Raw genomic sequence first — 20,030 nt, 5'->3', positions numbered from 1 at the left:
GAAGTAAAGCACTATATAGAACAGTGGAGAACAGTGCCTGGTACATAATAGCCACTCAATAAATGTTAGCTGGTATTATTATTGTCCTAGTGACTATTATCTTTCAAACATTAAAGCCTCTATATTTGAGAATAGGGGGAGGAAACCAATGGCATGAAAGGTGTGATACAGGTTAAAAAGCAATTATTCTACTGGAACAACAATGCACATTACAATTGAAAGTGTAAGTAGCACTTCACAAATAAAGCAAGGGCAAATTGATGGAAAATATAAATCAATGTGTACTAAAATTCTTAACAACATGAGAATGATTCAGGCAAATACTGAAGAATATTTAAATTTCTAAAGGCCTTTTTTTTTTCTTTTTAAGTTAAGCTCCCTGCCCAATGCAGGGCTCAAATTCACGACCCCGAGATAAAGAGTTGTACGCTCTACTGAGTGCCCTTAAAGCCCTCTTAATCTGGGATCTATGCATCCAAAATTGGGTTTCAGCAGAGTACGTGAAAACCTTGAAATTATACACATTTTTTGAGTGTGTAAAGTAGACTTCTCAGAGAAGACCCATAAATTTCCTTAGAAATTTAAAAGGGTCTGAGACCCAAAAGAAAGGAACCACTGTTTTAAGAAATAAGACTGAAAATTCTGATGTTTTTTTCTCCATAAGATATGACAAATGATTTCACCAAAATCTGACCTTAGATAAATGTATAATTTTCATTCCTTTACAATTTGCAAAAATAGTGTTATACAAAATCTGCAAATCAGGAAGGGAAAAACAACCCAAACCATCACCCTAATAAAATTATATGCAGTATTTTTTGCTCATAAAAACATGCATTATTTTACTAGGACTAATTCTACATTTAAAACTAAGATTATTCACATTCATTTTTTCTTAATCTCCTATGCCATACCCGGTAAGTGGTGTCTTCTGAGCTACTATTGTCTACTCTAATGAGCTCCTTTTTCTGTTCTTCTGATTCTTCTAATGTATTACAGTTTGCTAAAGACGATCTTACATATAAGTCTTTAAAGAAAGGTTGTTTCATTTTACGATTACAACTGCAAAGAGAAAAACACAGGTAATAACTCGGAAATGTATAGTATTTATTCTACTTTACACAACTTAGGTAATGACGGTCTATCAGAGAAAGGGATCCTTTTGTATAAATGTATATAAACATGCTGATCAAATCTGAGCCAGCAAGGCTGAAAAGTCAAATCTCTGACATTAGAAAAGTAAGAAATATCACTCTAAGCTTTAAAGGAACAAGCCAACAGTATTAACTCGTATCTCTGCGCCTTATTCATATTTCTAAACTAAAACAATTACCTCATAAAAGGGTTGTTTTTGTTGTGGTGCTTAATAGTCTGAATAGTTTTGGAATAGTATGGGATTTTTGATCTTCGAGGAATTCTCCTATTACATTCTTTTCTGTTTCCATATTCGCTTTCTGAAGTCATATCCGTATCTCTTTTTGGTCTGAGATCTTTCTCGGGCACATTACTTATTAAAGAATCGGAAGTCTAGAATAAAAGAACCAACAAGGTTTGTTAAAGTTCAATTCAGTATAAAAGATTTAAGTGTGATATTTCCTAAAACATTATGACTTTTTTTACAAGATTAAGAGTTTATAAACTAGGTATGTTTAGAATTAAAGACAGGAAATTCAGCTTCCGGTATGGACAAATAAGTTCCGACAAGGTTGATTCTCAGGACAGCAATCACAAACTCTAGGAAAAATATAAACAACAATAAACAAAAACTATTTGGACACCCTGGAAAGTGAACAAAAGCTGGCTTATTCTATAGCTGACACTTAGAAAAAATGACCAGAACAGGGTACTTCTATTTTTATGGTTTTTTTCACTTGAGAGCTTAACACAATCAGCAGTACGTAGGGAATCTGAAGTTTCAGGTAGAAAACCATAGACCTTTGGGCCTAAAGAATCACAGGCTAGTACAGACTACAAGAAGCCAGTAAAACATGAGAAAAAATAAACTGCTGCCCAAGACAGACAAATTTATAGTTCGAGTGAAAGCAAGTTAAATGTTTCTACATCTGAAGTATCAGTCTTTGGAGGGCTATAATAGCATCTGAAGTCTCCACAACCTAACATTCACAACGTCCGGGATAAAATCCAAAATTATTCACCATAGGAAGAACCAACAAAATATGACCTATTCTCAAGGGAAAATGCAATCAGTGGAGACCTAACTTGAGAGGACTCAAATATTCAAATAAGCAAAAAACAACAGACTATTACTTGGCTATAAAAAAAGAATGAGCTATTGCCATTTATGACAACATGGATGGACCTAGGGTATTTTGCTAAGTGAAATAAGTCAGAGAAAGACAACACCACATGATTTCACCCATATGTGGAATCTAAAAATCAAAACTAACGAACGTACAAAAAAATCATAAAGTGACCCATAAATACAGAGAACAAACTGGTGGTTTCCACAGTGGAGGGGACGGAGGGATGAGAGAAATGAGTGAAAGAGATGGGAAGGTAGAGGTTTCTAGTTATGGAACGAATAAATCAGCATAGGGAATACAGTCAATGGTACTGCAGTAACATTGTATGATGACAGATGGTAGATATGTGGTGAGCATATACAGAGTTGGTGAGGTCAAAGGTTACACACAGTTACTATGTGACCTAGAATTTCACTACTAGATACATAGCAAAAAGAAATGAAAACCTGTGTCTACGCAAAAGCTTACTCATGAATGTTCATAGCAGCATCTCATAATAGTCAAAAAATGGAAATTACCCAAAATACCCAAAAAGAATGGATAAAATGTGGTATATTCACTCAACAGATTAGCTGACACACAAAAAAATGAAGTACTGATACATGCTACAAAATAGATAAAACCTGAAAACATTATACTAAGTGAAAAAATAGTCACAAAAGGCCACATATTGTATGACTCTATTTACATGAAATTTCCAAAATAGGCAAATACAGAGAAAAATAAAATTTACTAGTGGCTGCCTAGGACTGGAGGGAAATCGTAGTGACTGCTAATGCATACAATTGAATTGCACAGTAAGTGAATTATAACTCAATAAGGCGCTTATTAAAAACTGATTAAAGAAAAAAGATTTATCATATAAATTACAAGCATAAGAAGGCTGGAATGGCTATATTAATATCACATATAACAGACTTCGAGAAAACAATACTTCCAGAGACAAAGAGGAAAATTTCATTAGGAAGACAAAGCAGTTGTAAACACGTACATGCTTAATACCAGAGCTTCAAAATATAATAAGCAAATGTTCAGAGAATTAAAGTAAGAAACAGACCAATCTACACTCTTAGATGGAGATTTCAACACCTTGCATGCAAGGGCTACAACCAGACAACAAATAAATTTTTAAAAAATCGCTATCAGCAACTGATAGAACTAGACACAAAAATCAGTAATGATACAAGTCATCTTAAAATACTATTAGTCATCCTGACTTAACAAGTTTACAATACACATTCTGTTCAAGTGCACAAAGATCCACCAAGATAGACCATATGCTGGGCTATAAAATAAGTCTCAGTAAATTTAAAGAGTAAAATTATCCAGAATGTTCTCTGACAAAATGGAAGGAAATTAGAAGTTACTAGCAATAAACATGTCTAGGAACCACAAATATTTGAAAATTAAACAAGACAGTTCTAAATAATCCTTGGATGAAGGAAGAAATCACAAGAGAAATTAGAAAATACTTACAGCTAGATGATGAAAACAGATGTCTAAAAATTTGTGAAATGTAGCTAACGCAGTGTTTAAAATTTTTTATTGCTTTAAATGTTTAATTAATTTAACTAGACGACTGGTGTAAAATCAGTAATCTAAGCACTTACATTAAGAATCTAAAAAATGGGGAGTTAAGACCGTGGAGTAGTAAGAGGACTCTGGACTTGTCCCCTAAACACAGCTAGATCAACATTAAACCATTCTGAACACGTAGGAAATCGATCTGAGGATTAATAGAACAACCTACATAATTTGAGGGAGAGAACACTGCAGGTACAGCGCAGAGAGGTGAATTGAGGGAGAGAAGAGCTGTGGTGCAGCAGAGGGGAAGGAGCCATTTTCACAGAGAGGAGAAAGACACAGGGTGAGAGAGAGCAGCGTATTGAGTTTGTGCAAGAAGACACTCCCCCTGAAAGCAGCTAGAGGGGGAGTGAAACATGAACAGGGGTCTGCACAAGAAGACTGTTCCCCAAAAGCAATGACAAAGGAAAAAGGAGAAGGTATCACTACTATCCGTTTTTATACACAGCAGTGTCTAAAGTTTCAGAGCTCAGCCTGGCTGGTGCTCTGGCAAAGAAGCAGGGTGGAACACCAGGAGCAGGCAGCAGTGTCCAAGGATCCCCTGGGTCCCCCGGGGAGAAGCAGTTCCCCTGCTTGGAGTGCATTTGGTATAGGTGATAAGCTCTCTCCCCGGGCAAAAGACCTAGTGGGTGCCATCAAGCTACCACATTCACCCATATAAGAACAATGATGTCAGCTGAGGGCAGCAAATCCTGGTGCCAGCTGTGTGTTGTGATTTACCATAAACTGAATCACTGCCACAGCATGGTGATGCGACTATTTCCAGTGACAAGCTGGCCCTGGCCACAGGATGGTGAGATGCTCCCTCAGATCACTGTGGTTTCAAACCGTGGGGGTCTCTGAAGTGTGGGGTTCCAAAACAGAGCCTCACCTGAGACAAAACTCTGGAGAGGTGCTTCCTGGTAGGCAGACAGCTAGGACACAGACGGGAAAGGCGGGGAGCTGAGGACACAGGAGGGGAGACTGATCGTCCATCTGTGTGGGCACAAACGTCCCACTCTGGAGACTAGAGAGCAGAGTGAAGCCATTTTTACCATTAGCCCACCAATAAGTATCTACCCCAGTGAGATAAACAGCGCCACCAAGTGGAGAACAGAACTGTTAAACCAAGTACCGGCCACCTGTGCCTTCCAGGCACATCTTTACTAGGATTAAGTCCATTCGAGAATCAGAGAAACAGGCCACTCCCCCAGAAGAACACCAATGCCTTCCATGAGCTCAGTCTGCTGATCATAGACTGCTGCAAAATTTCAGCTCTAGGTGATCTAGCTTCGTTTGGGTTTTTTGTTGTTGTTGTTCATTTGCTGTTGTTGCTTCTGTTTTTTTGTTGTTTTTTTTCTTTTATTTCTTGGATGCAGAATGAACAAAATTTATTATTATTTTTTTAATTTTTAATTTTTTTTTCTTTTCTTTTTTCTTCAAGCTTCTCTTAAGCAGACCAAAACAAGCTTAGGCCTACCTTCCTTTATTTGATAGAAATTTAATTTAAAATTTTTATTTCATCCTGTTATTATTATTATTGTTTTTCTTCCTCTAAAATGACAAGACAGAGGAATTTACCTCAAAAGAAAGAACAGGAAGAAATGCCAGCCAGGGATTTAATCAATGTAGACATAAGTAAGATGTCTGAACTAACTATAAGGATACTAGTTGGGTTTGAAAAAAGCATAGAAGACATCAGAGAATCCCTTTCTGCAGAGATAAAAGAACTAAAATCTTGTCAGGCCAAAATTAAAAATGCTACAACCGAGATACAAACCCAAATGGAGGCCACAAAAACAAGGATGGAACAAGGCAGAGGAGCAAATTAGCAATATAGAAGATAAAATTATGGAAAATACTGAAGCTGAAAAGAGGGAAACAAAGGTCAGGGATCACAAAGACTTATAACACAGTGATTTATTAAAATATAACAACATTTGTATCATAAGAGTCCCAGAAGATGAAAAGAGAGAAAAAGTGGCAGAAGGTTTACGTGAGCAAATTATAGCTAAAAACTTCCCTAATCTGGGGAAGGACACAGACATTAAAATCCAAAAGCACAGAGAACCTTCATTAAATTCAACAAAAGCCAGGCATTGCCAACACATGTAGTCAAATTCACAAAATCCACTGATAAGGAAAGAATCCTGCAAACAGCAAGGGAAAAAAAGTCCTTAACCTACAAGGGAAGATAGATCAGATTTGCAGCAGAAGTGTCCATAGAAACTTGGCAGGTCAGAAAGGAGTGGCAAGATATATTCAATGTGCTGAATGGAAAAATATTCAGCCAAGAATACTGTATCTGGCAAGGCGGTCATTCAAAATACAAAGAGAAATAGTTTCCCAGACAAACAAGAACTAAAGGAGTTTGTGACCACTAAATCAACTGTGTAAGAAATTTTAAGGGGAATTCTTTGAGGAAAAAAAAAGACCAAAAGCAACGAAGATTAGAAAGGACCAAAGAGCATCACCAGGAACAGGTAACACAATGGCACTAAATTCATATCTTTCAATAATTACTCTGGATGTAAATGGACTACATGCTCCAATCAAAAGACAAAAGGTGCCAGAATGGATAAACAAAACAAGATCCATCTATATGCTACCTAGAAGAAACTCATTTTAGACCTAAAGACACCTGCAGATTCAAAGTGAGGGGATGGAGAACCATCTAGCATGCTAATGAATGTCAAAAGAAAGTGGGAGTAGCCCTACTTATATAAGACAAAGTAGATTTTAAAACAAAGACTGTACAAAGAGAAGAAGGAGGGCATTATATCATAATTAAGAGGGCTATATTTATGCCCCAACCTGAGAACACCCAAATATATAAAGCAATGAATAACAAACAGAAGGAAACTCATTGACAATAATACAATAATAGTAAGGGACTTTAACACCTCACGTAACAGCAATGAACAATTCACTTAGGCAGAAAATCAACAAGGAAACAATGGCTTTGAATGACACACCGGACAGGATGGACTTAACAGATATATTCAGAACATTTCTTCCTAAAGCAACAGAATACACATTCCTTTCGAGTGCACATGGAACATTCTCCAGAATAGATCCCATACTGGGTCACAAATCAGCCCTCAACAAGTACAAAAAGATCAAGATCGTACCATGCATATTTCTGGAATATAATGCTATGAAACTTGAAGTCAACCACAAGAAAAAATTTGGAAATCCCTCAAATACATGGATGTTAAAGAACATCCTACTAAAGAATGAATGGGTTAACCAGAAAATTAAAGAAATAAAAAAATACATGGAAGCAAATGAAAATAAAAAGATGACTGTCCAAAACCTTTGGGATGCAGCAAAGGAAGTCCTAAGAGGGAATTATATTGCAAATCAGGCCTACCTCAAGAAGCAAGAAAGGTCCCAAACCTAACCTTAAACCTAAAGGAGCTAGAAATGGAACAGCAAATGCAGCCTAAAGCCAGCAGAAGGGAAATAATAAAGATTAGAGGAGAAATAAATGATACAGAAACAAACAAACAGCAACAAAAACAGTATAGCAGATCAACGAAACTAAGAGTTGGTTCTTTGAAAGAATTAATGACATTGATAAAACCCTAGCCAGACTTACCAAAAAGAAGAGAGAAAGGATCCAAATAGATAAAATCATGAATGGAAGAGATCACAACCAACACCACAGAAATACAATTATAAGAGAATACTATGAAAAATTATATGCCAAAAAACTATGCAATCTGGAAAAAATTTCCTGCAAAACAGAAACAGGAAGAAATAGAAAATTTGAACAGACCCATAACCAGCAAAGAAATTGAATCAGTAATCAAAAATCTCCCAACAGGGTGCCTATGGGCATCTGACTCTTGATTTCGGCTCATGTCATGATCTCATGGTTCATGAGTTTGAGCCTCCCTGTCAAGTTCTGCATGGACAGTGTGGAGACTGCTTGGAATTCTGTCTCTCCCTCTCTCCATCCCTTCCTTATTCTCCCTCCCTCCCTCTCTCCCTCAAAATAAATAAGTAACATTAAAAAAAAAAAAAATCTTCCAACAAACAAGAATCCTGGGCCACATGGCTTCTCAGGCATATTATACCAGACATTTAAAGAAGAGCTAATACCTATTCTCAAACTGTTCCAAGAAATAGAAATAGAAGGAAAACTTCCAAACTCATTCTACATAGCCAGCATTACCTTGATTCCAAAACCTGACAAAGACCCCACGAAAAAGGAGAATTACAGGCCAATATCCCTGATGAGCCTGGATGCAAAAATTCTCAAGAAGATACTAGCAAATCAAATTCAACAGTACATTAAAAGAATTATTCACCATGATCAAATGGGGTTTACTCCTAGGCTGTGGGGCTGGTTTAACATATGTAGATCAATCAATGTGATACACCACATTACTAAAAGAAAGGATAAGAACATATGATTCTGTCAACAGATGCAGGAAAAGTATTTGACAAAATACAGCCACCATTGTTAATAAAAACCATGAACAAAGTAGGGAGAGATGGAACATACCTCAGTATCATAAAGACCATATACAAAAGACCCACAGCTAATATCATCCTCAATGGGGAAAAACTGAGAGCCTTTTCCATACAATCAGGAATAAGACAAGGATGTTCACTCTTGGGCACATGACTGGTTCAACTGGTTAAGCGACCAACTCTTGATTTCAGCTCAGGCCATGATCTCATGATTTGTGGGACTGAGCCCTGCATGTGCTGACAGAATGGGGCCTACTTGGGATTCTTTCTTTCCCTCTCTTTGCCTCTCACGCTCTCTCTCAAAATAAAGAAAAATTTTTTAAAAAGTCCATTTTCACCATTACTAGTTAACATAGTACGGGAAGTCTTAGCCTCAGTAATCAGACAACAGAAAGAAATAAAAGACATCCAAACTGGTAATGAAGAAGTCAAACTTCCATTATTTAAGGGTGACATAATACTCAATGCAGAAAACCCGAAACCCCACTAAAAAGTGCTAGAATACATTAATTCAGCAAAGTCAAAGGATATAAAATCAACATGCAGAAATCTACTGCATTTCTATATACCAATAACAAACAGCAGAAAAAGAAATCAAGAAATTGATCTCATGTGCAATTACACCAAAACCAGGAAGATACCTAGGAATAAGCCTAACTAAAGAGGTAAAAGATCTACACTCTGAAAACTATAAAACACTTATGAAAGAAATAGAAGAGAACATAAAGAAATGGAAAAGCATTCCATGCTCATGAGTTGGAAGAACAAACATTGTTAAAATATCTGTACTACCCAAAGCAATCTACCCACTTAATGCAATCCCTATCAAAATACCACCAGCATTCTTCAGAGCTAGAACAACCCTAAAATTTGTATGGAACCACAAAAGACCCCAAATAACCAAAGCAATCCTGAAAAAGAAAAACAAAACTAAAGGGGTCACAATTCCAGATTTCAAGCTATATTACAAAGCTGCAGTGATGAAGGCAGTATGGTATTGGCACAAGAAGAGACACACAGATCAATGCAACAGAATAGGAAACCCAGAAATAGATCCAGAACTATATGGTCAACTCATCCTTGACGAAGCAGGAAAGAACATCCAATGGAAAAAAGTCTCTTCAACAAATGGTGTTGGGATAACTGGATGGCTACATGCAGAAAAATGAAACTGGACCACTTTCCTTTTTTTCGTTTTTTAATGTTTACTTTCGAAGAGACAGCAAGCAGGGGAGTGGCAGACAGAGAACCACAAGCAGCCTCCACACTGTCACAGCAAAGCCCAATACAAGGCTTGAACTCAAAAACCACGAGATCATAACCTGAGCCAAAATCAAGAGTCAGACGTCTAACCAACTGAGCCACCCAGGTGCCCATGGACCACTTTCTTATACCATACACATAAATAAGACCTAAATGTGATGAAAGACCTAAATGTGAGACAGGAAACCATTAAAATCCTAGAGGAGAACACAGGCAGCAACCTCTTTGACCTCGGCTATGGCAACTTCTTAGCAGACACATCACCGAAGGCAAGGGAAAGGAAAGCAAATGTCAACTATTGGGACTTAATCAAGATAAGCTTCTGCACGGCAAAGGAAACAATCAACAAAACTAAAAGGCAGTCTACAGAATGCGAGAAGGTATCTGTGAAAGACAAATCTAATAAAGGGTTAGTATCCAAAATCTGTAAAAAACTTACAAACAACACCCAAATGCAACACCCAAAAACAAATAACCTAGTAAGAAATGGGCAGAAGACATGAATAGACAATTTTCCAAAGACATCCAGGTGGCTAACAGACACATGAAAAGATGCTCAACGTCATTCATCATCAGGGAAATACAAATCAAAACCACAGTGAGATACCACCTCACACCTGTCAGAATGGCTAACGTTAACAACTCAAGGCAACAACAGACGTTGGCGAGGATGTGGAGAAAGAGGATCTCTTTTGCATTGCTGGTGGGAATGCAAACCAGTGCAGCCACTCTGGAAAACAGTATAGAGGTTCCTCAAAAAATTAAAAATAGAACTACCCTATGACCCAGCAATTGCACTACTAGGCATTTATCCAAGGGATACAGGTGCGCTGTTTTGAAGGGACACATGCACCCCATGTTTGTAGCAGCACTATCGACAATAGCCAAAGTATGGAAAGAGCCCAAATGTCCATCGACGGATGAACGGATAAAGAAGATGTGGTATATATATATACAATGGAGTATTACTTGGCAATCAAAAAGAATGACATCTTGCTATTTGCAACTACGTGGATGCAACTAGAGGGTATTATGCTAAGTGACATTAATCAGAGAAAGACAAAAATCATATGACTTAACTCATATGAGGGCTTTAAGACACAGAACAGATGAACATAAGGGAAGGGAAGCAAAAATAATAGAAAAACAGGGAGGGGAACAAAGCATAAGAGACTCTTAAATATGGAGAACAAACAGAGGGTCGCTGGAAGGGGGATGGGCTAAATGGGTAAGGGGCATTAAGGAATCTACTCCTGAAATCACTGTTGCACTATATACTAATTAGGATGTAAATTAAAAAATTAAAAATTAAAAAAAGAAACATCAGGTATTGGGGTGATGCAGAGAAAGGGGAGCTCTCTTATACTGTTGGTGGGAATGCAAACTGGTGCGGCCACGCTGAAGAACAGTATGAAGGTTCCTCAAGAAACTAAAAATAGAACTACTCTACAATCCAGCAATGGGACTATTAGGTATTTACCCAAAGGACACACACACACACACACACACACGACTCGGATATTTATAGCAGCATTATCAACAATAGCCAAACTATGGAGAGAGCCCAAATGTCTACTGACTGATGAATAAAGAGGTGGTATATATATATTCAATGCAATATTACTCAGACATCAAAAAGAATGAAATCTTGCCATCTGCAACAAGGTGGCTGGAGTTAGAATGTATTATGCTAAGCAAAATAAGTCAATCAGAGAAAAGATGAATACCATATGATCTCACTCATTTGTGGAATTTAAGAAACAAAACAGATGAACATATGGAAGGGGGAGAGAAGGAAGGGAAATAAACCACAAGAGAGTCTTAATGAGAGAACAAACTACAGGTTGACAGAGGGAGGTGTGTGGGAGAGGGCCTAGATGGGTCATGGATACTAATAAGGGAACTTGTGATGAGCATTGAGTGTTGTATGCAGGTGATGAATCACTGAATTCTATTCCTGAAACCAATACTGCACTACGTTAATTAACCAAAATTTAAGTTAAAAAAAAAAAGGGGAAAAAAGAGCTGAAAAATGAAGGGTATACTCAAAAGTAAATAGAAGAAATAAAAAAATGTAGGAATACAGAAAACAGAAAGCAGATAAAATTAACAAAACTGGGGCACCTGGGTGGCTCAGTTGGTTGAGTGTCTCTTGATTTCAGCTCTGGTCATGATCTCATGGTTCGCAGGATCAAGCCCAGCATCGGGCTCTGGGCTGATGGCGCTGAGCCTGCTTGGGATACTCTGTCTCTCTCTCTCTGCCCCTTCCCTGCTCGCTCTCTCTCTCTCTCTCTCTCAAATAAATAAACTTAAGAAAAACTAACAAAACTGATTTTTGTAAAGAAAAACAAAACCCTTGGTAAACTGACCAAGACCAAGAAAAAAAAAAATACATGAAATAAGAGAGAGAGAGGGAGAGAGAGAGAAGACACAAATCCTCATGCTACAATTAAAGTAAAAAGAAATATTCCTCACGAGCAAATATGTAAAACCCTCATAAAACATTGATTAGAAACGAAATCCAAGAATATACAAAAGAATCCTATATCATAATTAAATGAGGTTTATTTAAAAAATGCAATGTTTGTTTAACACTTGGAAATTAATCAATGTAATTTACACTATTATGTGAGTAAAAAAGAAAACCATAAGATCAGAAAAAGCATTTGACAAAAAAATATCAACAACATCAGAAAACTCAGCAAATTTGGGACAGAAGTAAACTCCTTAATTTGATAAAAGGGCAACTATGAAAAACATAAGACTAACATCATACTGAATTGTGAAATATTGAAGGCTCTCCTAAGATGAGAAACAAGACAAAAGTGCCCACTCTCACTATTTATCATCAGTATCACAATGGAGATCCTAGCTCTTGCAACAAAGCAAAAAGGAACAGCATAAAGATCAGAGAAGAAAGAAAACTGTCTCCATATGATCATTTATGTAGAAAATCACCAGGAATATAAAAACAAGTACTAGAACTAATAAGTAAATTTAGCAAGGTCACAGGACCCAAGCGCTATGTGTGTGTGTGTGTGTGTGTGTGTGTGTGTGTGTATAAATTATATTTCACAAATAAGCAGCAATCATGGGATCTGAAACCACAAAAACTGACTTGTGATACTGTAAAACATAAAACATTTAGGGATAAATTTAATAAAAGACATGCAAAACTTGTATACTTAAACTACTGCTGAGAGCAATGAAAAAGATCTAAATAATAGAAAGACATATATAGAATGATTTCAAAGTTATGCTGAATGTGGGGTGCCTGGGTGGCTCAGTGGGTTAAATGATCGACTTCAGATCAGGTCATGATCTCACCATTCTTGAGTTCAAGCCCCATGTTGGGCTCTGTGCTGACAGCTCAGAGGCTGGAGCATGCTTCAGATTCTGTGTCTCCCTCTCTTTTTGCCCCTTCCCTGCTTGTGCTCTGTCTCAGTCTCTCTCTCTCTCAAAAATAAACAAACATTAAGAAAAAAAAAAGTTATGCTGAGTGAAAGAGACCTTACACAAAAGAGTATATATACTGTATGACTACATTTATATTAGGTTCTGGAAGAAGCATTCAATAATCTATGATGAAAAAGTGAGAAAAGTGATTGCCTTGGGGGATCAGAAGACAGTGAGAAGGGGTAATGCTGAGCACGGTAATGTTTATCTTCTTAGAAGTTTGGGTAACAGATATATATATATATATACTGTCAATTCAGGGAAAACACACATCTATACTTTACATCAAAAGAGATGATGGTTAAAAAAAATACTGAACTCTATAGTTAGTTATTTTGGGGGAAGTATACCAATGCTTAAGTGTTTTGGGGGAAGTATACCAATACACGTAATTTACTTTGAAATGTGTCATAAGGTACTTTTTCAAAATTTATTTTAATTTTTTTTATTTGAAAGAGAGAGAGAGAGAGAGAGAGAGAGAGCACACACCCAAGCAAGGGAGAGGGGTAGAAGGAAAGAGAATCTTAAGCAGGCTCCATGCTCGGCAGGGAGCCCGACGTGGGCTGGATCCCACACCCCTGGGATCATGACCTGAGCTTAAACCAAGAGTCAGATGCTCAACTGACTGATCCACCCAGGTGCCCCATGTCATAAGACAGTTTGATAAATAAATAAATGGATAGATATATGATGAAATAAGTAAAGTAAAATGTTGGTGGCGGAATCTAGTTGGTGGGTATACTGGTATTCACTAATAAATTCTTTCAAGTTTGCTCTAAATTTGAAAATTTCATCATAAAATGATAGGCAAAAACTAAAAGACAAAGTCTTCACAGAGAACTCTCAAAATCAGTATAATAATTCTAAGTCCCATAGTTAAAAGTATCATTGTAGTATAACACATTTTCAGTAATTTAATGACTTCACTTATAAATTACTACTTTTGAAATAAGAGTGTATACATCAACTGAAATTAAAATTTTACGTTTACCTTCCACACCAAGTAGGTTAGCAGATAAGAAGTTATTTACCTAATTTTGTTTTTAATATGTGGAGCAATGAGTCATGTTTTTTCCCCCTGTTAGCTAGAGTCCTATTTTTGGTTACAAGGTAGGAAGAACTGTCACCATAACTGAGTAAAAAGCATGATGGTGGAGAGAATACCAGACTGGTTATTAGAGATTTGGGTCTGAAGCTCAATTCTCTTACTAATAAGGATGCTTCAAGTCCCAAGTTTCTTTTCCATAAAATAAGAATGATATGTTAATCCCTATCTACTTGATTGGGTTGTTGTGAAAATGAAAGGAGGATGGCATAAGAAAAACCGCAAAAGTTCACTTCATATTTAAGTTACTCAACTTAAATCTAAGTTCTGACATTGGTAGAAGAGTCAACCATTAGAAAAGATGTACGATGAAATCTGAGGAAATGGAGACGTCTGAAAGCTCAGTGACATGTTATCAACAATATCAAAGAATGTATAGGCTGGCATTGTTGTCCCAGTTCTATTATGATCTACCTATGTGGCCCAAATGAAATCTCTAGAGATTTCTGGCAAACAAAATCCTTACAGCCTTATTAATTCACTGACCTAAGGTAGATCTCTTGTTTACTGAAGCACTGTTAGTATTTTAAGTATGATAACAATTCAGAATTATTAAAAATCTTTTGAACCATAAGTCCATTAGCGTTTTCTACTCCCCACACCCACCTCACTTGGAGGAAAAAATTTTGATTAAAATTTAATTACAAATATCCAGGTCAAACAGACTTTTGACTAATAGCCTCTTTGGGCTGTACCACAGTATTTCTACCTTACATCCAGGTAGGGGTTAAGTAATAATCTACTGCATTCTGGGAGGTGTGATATTTAAGAAAACAGCTGCTATTGTAGATCATAGCCAAGAATGCTAGAGCAAGGGTTGGAGACCCGAACAAAAATAAATCTAGGAATTGTAGTTCAGCCACATAGTTCAAATATTCTAAAAGCCAGGGTACCAGTAGTAGGGGTAAAAAAAGAATATCTCAGGAAAGTAGAGATTAATCCGGTGAGGGTCTGCTGTAAACAGAAATTGAAGCAGGAACTATGTAAATTCACTTGTCATTCAGCTCTAAGTTCTAGAAGTGGTTTTGATCATTAAACAAGTGAACAAAATAGAGGCAATTAGATAATAGAGGATAATAGATAATAAAGAAATTCACATATCCTGTATGATAATAAACATTGAGTCCAAAGAGTTCTGAGTTTATTTAAGGTTGAAATAAAAGGTGGGTGGGTGGAAATAATATGAAGTACAGCAGAACAAAGGAATTACATAATAAACATTTGAAGGACAAAAAGGAAAATGAGTGAAAAAATTGTGTTACCTTTTTCTACTACTACTATTATAAAACTATTATTACAAATCCTATTTCTGCAAAGGAAAAAAATACATACATACCAATATGTTAACTGTAAAGTGTTTCTGGTTGGTTAGCTTGTATGGTATCTTTATTTTACATATTCTTAACTATTTTTTTCAACAAACACACTGCTTAGAAAAATAGAAAAATAGTTACGTCATTGAGAAGCTGTAAAATTTGATCATCTATTTTCTGAAGTTTCATGTCATTATTAAAATTGTTTTCATGATTAACTTTCTCCGGCTCAGAAGATGGACACACAGATATAAAGGATGTCAAACCAGTATCTGTTGGTGACACAAACTGATCCAAGGGAACTATCTCATCGATGGGTGGTGTTATCACTGGCATACTATCAATTATCTATGATACAGAAACAAACCAAAATCTTTTAAATTTATATTATTAGTGAAAATTTGAAGTTATCTTTTATATTAAAAAAAAAAAAAACAATACCATACCTCATCTTCACTTATATTTAGTGGAGAATCTGAAGAAAATAAGTTATCCAAAAGACCTTCTAAGCACTGTAGGCGTGATGAATTTATTTTTGACAAATTTACTGGCTCACCAAATATGTTCTTGCAATCTAGGATTCTAAGCTGTGGCAACGTCTGGAGCAGAATTGCTCTGTACCCTTGGAAACAGCATATTCAAAGTGAAAAGTCAGGCATTAAAAAGTTAGTTATTTCTAGAATACAGTAAATTTATCAGCTAAATGATAAAATTAGTCCTGGAATGCAACAAATAAACTTGTAATAAAAGCTCCTTGGTCCTTCTCTAGTATGTAATCATTAAATACAAAACAAACAGTACCCACCACCCATCCCACAAAATACTCCTGGTGAAGACCAGAAAGTTAAAAATCACCATTGCTGGATTTATCTTTCATAAAATTGCTTTAAAGTTATATCTGCATGATACCAGTAACAGTTTATTCTTTTTTTTTAACTTGTTTTTTTTTATTTTTTAAAATTTACATGCAAATAGTTACCATATAGTACAACAATGATTTCAGGAGTAGATTCCTTAGTGCTCCTTACCCATTTAGCCATCCCCCCTCCCACAAGCCCTCCCGTAACCCTCAGTTTGTTCTCCATATTTATAAGTCTCTTATGCTTTGTCCCCTTCCTTGTTTTTATATTATTTTTGTTTCCCTTCCCTTATGTTCATCTGTTTTGTCTCTTAAAGTCTTCATATGAGTGAAGTCCTATGATTTTTGTCTTTCTCTGACTAATTTCACTTAGCATAATACCCTCCAGTTCCATCCACATAGTTGCAAATGGCAAGATGTCATTCTTTTTGATTGCCGAGTAATACTCCATTGTATATATATACCACATCTTCTTTATGCATTCATCCATCAGTGGACATTTGGGCTCTTTCCATACTTTGGCTATTGTTGATAGTGCTGCTATAAACATGGGGGTGCATGTGTCCCTTCAAAACAGCACACCTGTATCCCTTGGATAAATGCCTAGTAGTGCAATTGCTGGGTCGTAGGGTAGTTCTATTTTTAGTTTTTTGAGGAACTTCCATACTGTTTTCCAGAGTGGCTGCACCAGCTTGCATTCCCAAGTAACAGTTTATTCTGAACAGAAAGCCAAACATGTCTTTTATTTGTAATATGATTAGTATAAATATAAATCAGGTAATGTGGGTAACAACCAGAAATCCAGAATTTTGCTAATGAAGCCTCAAGCATTAGTACAATTAAACATCCCCAACTGTCCCCCTTAAATTACATATAACTAAGATTAAGATAGGCAATGTATCAACTATTCAAGAATATGTTTATTTTCCCTAAGTACAATTAAATATGAGAAATCTGATAAATCACCATTAATTTGTGTTTTGGCTAAAAGAAACACTTTAATTTTACTTAACCATAATTTTAAACAAAGGGCAATGAAATGGTTGGAAAAACTCCAAAATAAAGAAGGAGGTCTGGCAAATTAATACTAGAAATTTTGAAGGGAAATTAAGTAATTTTAGTAATAAGTATCCCTTCAATTCTAGGGGGATGGCAATCATGTTATAATACCTCGTCAAATAAAGTGAAAAACAAAGTTTCAAACTGTAGGAACTAGAGACTCTTAAGACAAACTGTTAAGAAAAAATCCAACTTGGGTAAGTAGAGAAAAAACAAAGTTGTTTTAGCAATAAGGTTTTCTTTCAAGAAAAGAAAACTGAAGTTCACTATCCTGATTGTTAGGGAGACTCTATATTATATCGCCTGAGGAAAATAGTTCATCTCAAATCTATTATATTCTTGTCTGAAGTAAAATTATCAAAACAGGTTTCCATTCTGGGAAAAGCCTTCATACAGTTGCATATTAATAACAGAAGGGAGCCAACTCTATAGCCAACTTCTACCCAAGCAGATCTTTAGAATATATATTCATATTCTACATTTGTCATCTTATTGCTTGGTTAAGCAACTTGAGATTAGTGAGTTCTAGAAACTGCAGTCTGGTCTGCTTTGTATTTGCCAGCTTTCAGGGATTCTGAATTAGCTCAAATGGCATTTCAGCAGTGTCTTCTATATATCATATTCAGTTTAAGCTTTCTTTCTTACAAAAATCATTTATTTATTAATTATTTAACACATTCACAGATAAAATTTAAAAAGTATACAGGAAAAAATTTTCCTAACATTTCCTGATTTGCAGCTACCCTTTCCACTATTTCTGCATTTCCTGACCTCCAGCTACTTAATACCGGAGTTAGGCATTGTTACCAGTTTTTGGTGTAGCCTTCTAGATATTTTACATATAGACTCAGCAAATACACACGTTACCCTTTGCATACAAATGGTAACCTATTATTTGCAATGTTTTGTAATCGGCTTGCTTTTCTTTCTCTTAACAGTATATCTTGGAGGTAAGTGCATACCAGTAGCTAAAGATTGTTTATTTTTTTATGCCTGCATAGCATTATACTGTAAGAATATAACATAACATAATTTAATTTTGAGGCATTCACCTATCAAGCATAAAGCTATCTATATAGAATTACTTATCTGTTCATCCTGTGTTCTTTTAATGGCAATTTGTCTTAAAAATTATTTGCGATTATGGTTTTTTCCAAACGTACTAAAAAGTTGCAAATCTTAAGACAAATAAAAGGAGGTCATCAACACCAGTTGCTGCAAATAAAGGATCTTTGAATATTAACTATTACAAAAAGTATTAAATTAATTGCTCATACCTGGTACACGACAGACAGGGTTATCTTCTCCATTTGTCTCCAAAATGAGATTAGTCAAGAAGTGCAATCCTACCATACACTGAAGTAAGTGATGGATACTATCTATACAATTACTATGTAAGTCAATATATCTGAGTTTATGTTTAATTCCATGAAGGGGGATCAAACCTGGAGTACGGGGGAAAAAAAAACCAAATTTTTTGATACCATCAAAGTCATTTTTCCAAGAACTAATTAAAAAATAATTTTTACATGGGTTAGATTTTGAGACAAAGGAGCAGCATTAATAAGACTCTGCATATAGCTACAGCTAATAAATAAGGTATCCGTAAAGTCAATTTCTGTTTTGAAGGAGCACAGGTTCAGCATCTCTTTGAGGCCCTAGCCTGGAGGTCTCTGGTTTTCTTCAAACACAACAATGTACCTCCCAAGGCCAATGTTATGTACTTATATGAGAAGCATAAAGGCATGACTTAAGGCTCTCGATCAATACATATTTTTGATTAGTAGACATAAGCAAACACTGCAATATCCTTCAATTTTGTTGGTTTGAGCATAAAATACAAATAGCACCCATTTGATTTCGTTCCCTGGTACTAATTCTTACATGAGTGCACCTAGAGCATGGTAATGTTAGGAACTAGGTTTGCAGCAGAGGCGACGGCTGCCTGGTACCATTCTCATTGACCAGCCTCGGACTTGAGCTGCAGCTGTGATGAATGCGGCCATGTACACTGCCAGTGTCTCCCTGGAGCACTTCATGTTTCTCTTTTCTTGCCTCAGAGCTCCCTTCAAAATGGAGCTTTTGGGCAAAGGTGCAGGCTGGAAATGTAAGGGAGTTAAAACCTCCAGGGATATTCTCACCAGAAGGGGGACTGTCAGCGGATGAACGCCCTAGTCTCCCTTCTTTTGGAAAGACCATTCACAGATGTACTCTGTATTGTTCCTCCTGAGGTCTTATATACAATTTTGCTTGGTTTAGTACTCTCCATATATAAATTCAACTTTACCCACCTTTTTTTTTTCCTTCAATTTCTTCAACCTGACTGGTATACTCTTCTCTTCTCCATCTTTATTGGGCTAACTTCTTCTTCTGTTTCTTACAGAAACAGTCCTCATCACTAACTTCAACTCATCCCTCATGTCCTCAGAAAGTCTTCTCTGACAACTCTCTACAAGATCAGATTTTCTCTCATGCGTTCTTGTAAGTACTCAGCATTTCTTAATTTCCTGTGACGTTTCTAAGTCCTTGTTCCACGTTACTGGTTCTTCCTCTCATGTTTTAACTTTATGTTCCTCTTACTTTTCAATTTTAAAGGCTCATTCCTGGTCTGCCTTCTCTATTCATATGCTATCCAGGATGTCCTACAGTTTCATGGTTACAAATAC

At 36.2% G+C, this 20,030-nt stretch overlaps 1 protein-coding gene across 6 annotated transcripts in view; it reads right to left on the bottom strand.

Moving 5' to 3' along the window:
• Positions 1-20,030, bottom strand: part of LRRCC1 (leucine rich repeat and coiled-coil centrosomal protein 1) — a 47,132-nt gene that overhangs the window by 20,847 nt on the left and 6,255 nt on the right. For 4 of the 6 annotated variants that reach the window (XM_011291327.4, XM_045049683.1, XM_019822837.2 and 1 more), the window contains 5 exons: positions 18,642-18,809; positions 15,893-16,068; positions 15,588-15,794; positions 1,334-1,527; positions 915-1,062 (listed from right to left, as the gene is read on the bottom strand). In XM_011291327.4, the coding sequence (XP_011289629.1) occupies positions 915-1,062; positions 1,334-1,527; positions 15,588-15,794; positions 15,893-16,068; positions 18,642-18,809 (893 nt within the window). Of the gene's footprint in view, positions 1-914; positions 1,063-1,333; positions 1,528-15,469; positions 15,488-15,587; positions 15,795-15,892; positions 16,069-18,641; positions 18,810-20,030 lie in introns of those variants that run through there. The other 2 variants (XM_011291328.4, XM_023248235.2) reach the window with 2 other exon arrangements.

This window comes from Felis catus, chromosome F2 (genome assembly GCF_018350175.1).
Source record: "Felis catus isolate Fca126 chromosome F2, F.catus_Fca126_mat1.0, whole genome shotgun sequence".
NCBI classification, from domain to species: domain Eukaryota; kingdom Metazoa; phylum Chordata; class Mammalia; order Carnivora; family Felidae; genus Felis; species Felis catus.
Note: the sequence above shows the minus strand (reverse complement) of the source record. Positions and strands in the feature narration are given on the sequence as shown.